This window comes from Blennius ocellaris, assembly GCF_963422515.1.
Source record: "Blennius ocellaris genome assembly, chromosome: 6".
Taxonomy (NCBI): Eukaryota; Metazoa; Chordata; class Actinopteri; order Blenniiformes; family Blenniidae; genus Blennius; species Blennius ocellaris.
The window spans coordinates 11,355,914-11,365,119 of record NC_137655.1 but is presented as its reverse complement, the minus strand read 5'-3'; the positions used below and the strand labels follow the sequence as shown (position 1 = coordinate 11,365,119).

The window sequence follows — 9,206 nt, the reverse complement described above, 5'->3', positions numbered from 1 at the left end:
GGTCAAAGTCTCATAACCTGCACCTTTGTCTCATTCTGGAATTGCTTTCAAATGGTTGTCTTCCACCCTGGAGTCATCCTGCTGCAAAACAAAATAAGAAAAGAAAAAGAACAAAAAAACTAAAGATAAAGTGAACTCGGCTCTACATTTAAGAGGCACATTTTTATTTTTTTTTAATCTAAACTTTAATAGTCATCATATTTATTTAACATATATAAAATGTGTTCTAACAGAGGAAATAATCACAAGGTCACATTTATGTACAAAATGTAAGTGTTACTGCTGGGATGGTCCATTCTCATTGCCGCCAGTTATGGGATGAAATTCTCCTTATGAATTCCTGACAAGTGCTTGCATCACCACACACTTATGTTTTTTTCTCTCAGGCCTCCGCTGCTGAAAGAAAAAAAAAAGGGGGGGGGGGGGGGGGGGGGGGCTCATATTCAAAAGTGGACATCTGCAGCTGGTTGGTTTACATTAATTCTAATGCAATAAGCACAGAGGGTCACGGAGCTATCAAAAAAGAGGAAAGAGTAGCGTCCCTGGGCATTGTTGCAAGAAAGGAGCAGAGAGTCACAGGTCGGGGAATTCCAGGAACGTGAGCTACATGTTGTCAAGCGAGGAAGTCGTCCCATCTGCTACAGTGCAGACCTGCCGCGCCGTCCTGTGGCACCTCATGCAGACTGTTGTTGTAAAAATCAGCTTGTTGTAATTAAGTTTCCCTTGTTGTTAAATGCCCCTCCATCCAGGATTAATTTGGCTGTGTTTTACAGTGTGGATAAACACTACATCTTCAGGATAAAAGGTCTTTCCACACTGACCGGCAGGCTGAAGCAGTCGAAGAAGAATTCAACCAGTTATATCGCAGCCCTGTATTCATCTCAACACACCAGTCCCCTGTGTGACTTCGCCGAGGATAGCTACAATTATTGATGACAGAGGAGAAGATTGTTATGCATAGCCTGTACAGGATGCCATCAGAGACTGTGATTGGGAACCTTTTGAAAATGTCAAAGTGACACATGATTATGAATATTAAACAGCCATGTATGGCCCATGATTACTTGAAGGGAGGAGGGGATTTGACAGATGGGGACTGTGGAATCTCATTGTGAGCCAAAGTGATGTATGGCAATCCTGTCCGAACAGAATACACCGATCAAATTAACAGAAAAAATTATGTTGTTGTTGTTAACATGAAATCCCATAATGTGTCAGCCTTTTCTACATTTCTCATACCAGTGTTCAAGGTGCCTTTTGTGCAGTAACTTTAGAATTTATTTCACAAACTTCTCTTCACACTTGTGTACTGTCTAATTTGACACATACGAGTGCAAACTGTAGCATCTGCCAGGGTGATGCCAAAAGACTCCGTTAAATAATATCTATTATATTTGCACGCACCATCCTAAGTTACATATCAGTGGTGTCAGGTTACCAGTTATGCTGCTCTTCCCTGAACACTGTCCAGTATTTAACAACAAAATATGCTTTGAGCTGAGGTTGAAGAAACAAAGCCATCTAAAGTAGCGATTAACTGAACTTAGTAACCAACAGTTAGGCTTAAAAACTTGTATAAGATAAGTCTTTTTGGTAAGTCGGAAAAAAAAAACTATGCTCACTTGCAATTTAATGGAGGCTCTGTCCCATTTCATAATGACTATGAGTAATGTTGGGAGGCATAAGAGAAAAGATAATCTTGCAAAATCCCCATGAGTGTCACCAATCATCTTAGTCGGTTCAGTTGGGCGTCACTACCCAATATGCATGATGCTGTTACTTACTAGGACCTCCTCACAGAGATACAGCAGAGAGAGATGAAGAAGAGAAGTCAGTGCTAATGAAACTCTGAAATATGCTCAAGGTGTCAAAAACTGACCGACCCTTTGTGGATTTACCAAAACACTCGATCATGACTGACCAAGCTGATTTGTTGTATCCCGGCAGAGGTGAAGGTGACTACTTGATGCCACCACTGGAAAATGTTAAAGTCCGAGCTGCAATCTGGCAATCAAAGGTAGAACAATTCGAAATTCTTGATCGAAAGCATTTACATAAGACCAAACACTAAGGGGAGCTAATGAAATAGACCAAATAATGAACTGTGAAATGATTGAATTTGCAGGATCACTTTTTATTTCGTGCTGGTCCCAGTAGTTCCATAAAACTAAAATAAAAAAAATCCAAGAGCTCCTCTTTAATAAAAACAGTGTAGTTTGGGTTGTATGGCCTGGTGCAGTGGGTAGCATGGTTAAGTCCAAATGTCTTGTTGTGTAAACACATAAAAAGAAGTAAATCCTCACAGTTTTTCTCCTGCAGGAACTTACTGACACCTACATTTAAAGGTTTAAAGTACTAATGGAGAGTTGGCTGACCTTGTATGATCATACAAATGTGATTATGAGCAAATCTGAGTGCGACTCATAGTTTTTTTATTCTGTACTCCCACTTTGCTCGCTTGTGCTCTTAAATACAAATGGCACCATTGTCTCGCTCTGTTTAGTTTAAGTAAACCGACGAGAATTTATCAGCCGCTGGAACAACGTGTGTTTACATTGCCGCCCTCTCTGCGTCTCCAGAGCTGGATTTAGGAGATAAAAACTTCACTGCCGCAATATAAAGATTCTCTAAGCCTTCTTGCGAACTGTTCTGATAAGAATCCTCCCTTCCTTTCATGGATCAGCTCAACTGAGCTGCGCCAGTCTCATGTGCTCAGTCATGTGTGCAAAATGCAAGTGCACATGCGAAGATGTGAGCGCGCGCGTGCACACACACACACTGATGCCAGGTTAACACTGTAAATAGCTGCTGCACTTTTACAGTAGTCCCAGCCCACAACTGAAGATGATGAGTTGGCAAAAAAAAAAAAAAAAAAAAAAAAGGCAGTAAATAAATAAATAAATAAATAGAAATCGGTCTGTTATTGCTTATGTCAGCGTAAAGTTATGATGCCAAACAAACTAAAGAGTCGATGGTGGGCAGAAGTGGGTTGAATAGGAGGAATAATTCAAGTACAACCATGTCATGACTGCAAATAGATTCTATATGCTAAGGATTTGTGTGTTGCCCTGCAAAAAAAGCACGTGAGAGGAAATGCCGATCGTCACAATTCGCACAGTCCATTCCTGTCTCGGTGGTTGGCAGTCCATCACATCTGCGAATCGTAACGTGTACAGCAACTGCTACAATCGTGATCGCTATTTTCATATAAAAAATCTCCTCTAAAATTTATAAATAACTAAAAGAAATCTTGGATAAGTTATATATTAACTAAATATAAACAACAACCATTGAAACAGAACTTTTAGAACTTTCTCATTTTTAAGTTGATCTTTATGTACAAGTACAATGCTACTCTCTAACACCTTAACCACAAACCAGACAGTGTATCATGTGGAAAGATGCTGCTAGATCCTCTAAGCCAAGGTCATACTGATCAAGGTAAATAATTCCCCTTGTACTTTGGATGGTGTAACACAAGTTAAGGTTGGCTTACCAAAGTATCCTGTATACAATATAGAACATATAGATATTAGTATCTCTTTAAATAATTACATAATTTATCTGGAGTGATGTATTTAAATGGTACAGTGTTTTGTTGTTTTATGAAGCAGGTAGAATAGTTTGAGGAAGGATGAAGACAGGAGAAAAATCTGAGATGCGAGTTGAACAATAAAAAAGAAAAAAAAAAGATTTTTCCTTTTACTGGAGTTGGAAGGGATCAAGGTGACATGCAGTCCTCTTCTTGTTCCATTGTAGTGATCGCGAACCCAAAGTTGGTCCTGAAATCACAGAGTGCCTGGAGTCACAGGGTGAAGCATGGCTGAGTTGAGCAATGTCCCATCCAAGGAGAGAGAGAGAAAGAGAAAGAGAAAAAGAGAGAGAGAGAATGGAGAGGAAAAAAAGAAGAAGCTGTGTCCGATTTGTGCCTACATACTGTACGTACATGTGGTTTTTGTAGCAGCACAAGTTTGGTGTTTTGACTTTGGCTGTAGCTTTTCACTGGTGACAGCAAAGGAATGACGGAAATGCCGGGGGTCTGTTATTGATCTCAGCACAGACAGCTCTTATCTTTTGTTGTCACCAGGACTGGAAACAATGTTTCGGAGCTCTTAGCAAGCGAAGTCCTCAAACACTCCGTGGTGTCCGGCGCGATGGTGGTGAGGCGGGTGTGGGTGAGGATGGGGGTGGGGATGGGGAACGTGGTGGTTGGGGAGGATCGTGTTGGCGTACGCCCCCTCTGGGTGACTCCGTGGCATGTCGTTGGGCTCCTGCGGAAAGCACAGAAAACAAGGCTCATGTGTGATGTCACACATTATGTCAAGCAGGAGTCTCACCAACATGGAACCTGCAGGCGCCTCGTCGCCCACAGAGACCATGATAGTAGCGCCCCAAGGGCACATCTTGAAAATATTAGTCAATAAAAACAACATAATTTGAAACCACAAGTAATTGCATTGCTAAATAAAAGTATTCAATGTGATAATTATCACAGGACTGTAACAGGTGTGATTGGGAACACAATTTACTAAATGTGCTCAGTCATTCAAAACTAAAGTTATTCACAAAATGATTAGGTTTGTTCAGCGACTTCAAAATGTCTAAACAAATTGAGATGAACAGAAACAAAGTACATCAATTTCCTGCCAATTCAGATGGTTATCTATTCCCGTCCGAGCATCTTCACTTATGTGAAAAGTATTAGCAGTGAGGGTGAACTTTTTTTTATACTTTCTCCGAAAGAGAGAAACAATCTGTGTTGAGCAGAGAGTAATTCTGATTTAATGACACCTGTCTGCTAATTCTTCAGGTTATTTTAAATCAAGTTTCAATATATTTATCATCACATTAAAAAGTCTGCCTGGGCCAGAAGTAAATTTTATTGTCAAGCTTTACAGACATATTACACTGAAGGTTTTCATTCATGAGGCGGCTACTTGAGTCCTATATGATGTTTGATTTATTCATCTTTAGTAAATGCAAATGTCCTTTTTTTTTTGCTGATCAACCTTTCTTCTTCACCAGCATTTCTTATCTGTGATGGTCACGTCGATGCATTGCCTTTAAATGGACTGTTAGTGTTAAAATCTACAAAATGAAGCTTATCATGTCTTCATACCATCCATGATGACTTCCTGAAATTATGTGCCGAGTGGGAGTTGGAGGTATATATTCATAGCGCAATGCTAAAACACTGACACAAACCAACACCATCTCCTGAGGCTGATAAAATTAAAAATACTTTTTCAATGAAAGCAGAAGACATTTAATACTGAACTGAAGTTTGTGCCTGAGATTAACTGACCTCAACAGTGAAACCCGATCAAATCACCTGTCATGGTTCTATCACGCTGCAGGGAATGAGGACACTGATATGCTCGGATGAAAGATAAGAAGTTTATTTTTTTTAAACTTCAAAATTAAGTTGAGTAATAACATAACTCAGCTCACGGGGTGCACGTGTTTTGCACTGGGGTTAAGACTAATTAGAAACATTATACTCTTCATCATTTTAGAAGCAGGAAATATTAACATGCTTCTCTCGTACTTTTTCCTTTGTTGTTTTCTAACGCGGTTACAGTGCTCCAGGGTGAGTTTTACACTCGGCATGAAAACAGAGTTGGTATCATTTGTTACAGTGCAGTTTGTGCTCTACCTTTGCTTTCATTTCCTCAAGACCCACTGTTGCAACTGTGCTGGTCGGCTGCTTGTTCTTCTTCTCCTCTTTCTGCGGCCTCAGCAGACGCTGTAGCCGGTGCTTGATCCCCTGGTTTCAGCAGCAGGGACGGCGAGCGAAAGAGCGAAGATGAGGGAGGGAGACAAGAGATGCGGCAGAGTGAAAAGTTCATTCAACACCATGCCTGCATTGTACAATCCCACCCTCTGATTTCTGTTTTGTTCATGCATGTTTGGCAGTCAGCAGGCTGCTGGCTGCAAAGCCGAGAGGGGACACAAATGAGGCAGGAGCTCATTTTATGATGGACGTTAGTCTCGTGTCCTCAACACAGACCTGAGCGGATATTAGTTTCTCCTGCCAGGGAATCAAATAAAATGCCTCACATGCATAATAAGTGATAACATTTGCGCTGCCAGTCCTGTAGAAGATTATATCTGGTAAGAACAGCGAGGTGCGCCGACATGCTCAGTGGTAAAAAAAAAAGCTAACAAAGGAGCACACTTGTGCGATTTCTAAAATAAACTTCTTTGAAAAGTCCACTACAACAGGGAGTTAGGATGAGGTGTGGTCGATCGTATGCCAAAATTTCTTATGTATAACATAAAACATAAAAGCTGCGGAAATCCATAGGCAATAAAAGTGTACATCGAAATTAACAGTTTTGCTTTTCAAATTTCATTTCAAACACTGAAAAGACATCTCAATGCCCCCCCCCCCCCCCCCCCCCCCCTCCTCCCAGAGAGGCAGACTCCCAGGAGAAGCCTGAAATACACCGACAACCTCTGCACTACAAAAGTACTTGTCAAAATATTTTCACTGCCAGTGTGATTGGCTGAGGTGTGCGTGGGCTTGTACGGACACAGTACCTCATAGATATAATCCAGTATTTCTAAGACTGTCAGGATACTGGCGCCAATGAATAGGCCCATCTGTCCACCAATGTCACCTGAAAAGAAAACACTTCAGAAAAGGAACAATGGAAACACAAGCCGTATGTCTTGACTGCTAAAAGTCATACAACACTAAGTATCACTACAATGAAAAACCAAGGGGAAAGAAAATCTTACCTAATAAACCTGCAACATCATAGGCTTTCTTCTGCTCGATTGTTTCATAGTTCAAAGCTTCAAAGAAGATATCCAACACCAAGAAGTTGTCTCTGAGAGGAGAAGAAAAATATACCACAGAAACCTGAATACACTGCACTATAAACATAATGCCATTTGAAAAAAAGAAAGTCTTAGTTATGTTTAGTGTGAACAGACATGATAGGATTTCCAGGCCTACTTCTCTTTCGATAGATCTAACCAGCGAATGTGTGATAATGAGATGTTTTTAGGGCCGGACTGAGATGAGCATAACGTGGATTGACTGGAACGCTTCGTCACTGCCACATCTGTAACCTTTCTGCCTTTTACAAAGTCTGCTCGCTGATAGCAGATAATGAGGCATCATGTGCTCTCTGGTTGATATATGTTTACCCTCCATCACATGCCTGATGATCGAGGACAGAAACGGAACATTATTCGATGCACATGGATTTATCAGGGCGATATTAGGAAATATCCCGTGAAATGCCTTACTCAGCAGTGAGATTAGTATTAAAAGCTTCACAACCTGTTATTTTAAAAGCGAGTAATACAGTCACTTTAATTTGTTATCAAAATGTGCAATGTTGCCTTTCATTGCACATCAGAAAAAATTAACAGACGTCGCAAAGAGATGATCTCAATAAAAACGAAGTTATAAAACAAAAGCGTCTGACATTGTAGGATGAAGTTATAAATGAATCACGGACAGTATAGCCATGTAGTAGGAAGCTGCTCGTGTCAGGAGTCAGGCTGCCGTTTGTGTGTAAATATAAGCTGAAGCTTGCATGAAATTGATTTTTGTTTATATTTACGGCGGTGTGCCTGTAGGTGATCACAGACTGAAGGTCATAGTTTATGGCCCTTTTACTGAGCACCACAGCACCACTCATAAGCAGCGTCTGTCCCGCCGAAGGTTCCCTGTCGTACCTGATGTAGTCCTCCGACTTGTCGTATTTCCTGGAGAGATAGCGAGCCGAACCTTTGCTGGGGATTTTGACCATGGAGAGCTCTTTACCGTAGCGGGTGAGATTACAGGGCGTCTCGCATGGACACGTATCCCCGCTGTTCTTCTGTAACTGCGCTGCAACACAAGAGACGGAAACGGCGGGCTTTAATAGATGGGGTCAGTTTCTGCTGCGGGTTTCTAGTCACTTTCATCATGATATGGCAGCGCTGCAGCCAGGTCATATCCATCATTGTGAATTTCACATCACGGTGATGCTCAGCTAATGAGAAGCGAAATATTGACGTAGGCGGTTGAATGTATGTTTAAAAAGCTATTTCACAAGAGAGAAAGTGATGTACTGACAACATAACCTCCAGAGCTTTTCACAACAGTTACACAAAAGCCATTTATCGATTGGCAGTAATAGAAATAACAGTGCGATTAAATAAATTGTCTAGTTACTTTCACATCATTTTAAGGAAAACGCACTAACTTCCTGCGTACATGCATAAAACACAGATACTTGTTGCTGCTGCAGCTCCATTTCCATCACCTCGCTGACTGAAGGGGTTTCTCACTTGTCAACTTAATGTGAAGTGATGTACTGTTGCTCACTTATTCCCCGCACTCTGCACAGTTCTCTTTGAACGGAACACATTGTGCTCCCTATAGTTTGTAGTCTCACTCAACATGGTTGAACACCCCGAGTTCGCGCAGTAACTACTCGTCTTGTAGGCTGGCAAACTGGTAAAAAGCAGCAATAATTCCAAAATTGTGTAGGTTAAGAAAAACAATGAAGTCTATAATGTCTACTGTACAAACATTATCTCATCTGTCTGTAGGCATATATCGATGACATTATTGGTTATTTAATCATAGATTATTGTGTATTGTGACTGATTTGGCTTTGAAACTCTGTAGTAGGATTTTTTTTTAAGGAGTAACATTCCCAGTTCCCAGTTGCTGGAATGCATCTTTTAACCGTACTCACACACTCATAGGCTGAATGTTTAATAGAATGTCTTCTTGTGTGTGGTTCATTCAATAGAGTGTCTGATTGACATATTAAAAGTTTGATCTAACAAACTCATATGAGTATTTAAAAACTATATCTGGAAATAGAGTATAAATGTTTTTTTTTTATTTTTAATTAGAAAGGTCAAATTTTCGGAACTTCTCTCTTTATGCCACATGGAGAAAAATGTGACATGAACAGACAAATATCGCTGTGACCATCTCATCAAGACAACAATTCAAACACTCTAATCGTGCTAAAAGGGATTCTGGGACAATATTTGCTCAGAGAATAAATGGTAAAGTACAGGAAGGGCTACTGAGGACTTTTCACATTTCACATTACACCCAATTAACATGCAGACCTGAAATGTTTGCACTTTACCGAATACATATTTATAATCCTCCAACTCTAAAACAACAAAACACACACCAGAGAGTAAATAGCTTATCCCAGTCTCTCTTTTCAAATTCTAAA

At 40.5% G+C, this 9,206-nt stretch overlaps 1 protein-coding gene across 1 annotated transcript in view; it reads right to left on the bottom strand.

Annotated features, from left to right (window-relative positions):
- Positions 1-4,112: 4,112 nt before the first annotated feature.
- Positions 4,113-9,206, bottom strand: part of asic4a (acid-sensing (proton-gated) ion channel family member 4a) — a gene marked incomplete at its 3' end in the record, with an annotated part of 86,595 nt that continues 81,501 nt past the window's right edge. Inside the window, exons 6-10 of the mRNA XM_080498612.1 lie at positions 7,696-7,849; positions 6,745-6,836; positions 6,544-6,623; positions 5,657-5,767; positions 4,113-4,271 (exon numbers count right to left, since the gene is read on the bottom strand). Coding sequence (XP_080354738.1) covers positions 4,113-4,271; positions 5,657-5,767; positions 6,544-6,623; positions 6,745-6,836; positions 7,696-7,849 — 596 coding nt within the window. The remainder of the gene's footprint in view (positions 4,272-5,656; positions 5,768-6,543; positions 6,624-6,744; positions 6,837-7,695; positions 7,850-9,206) is intronic.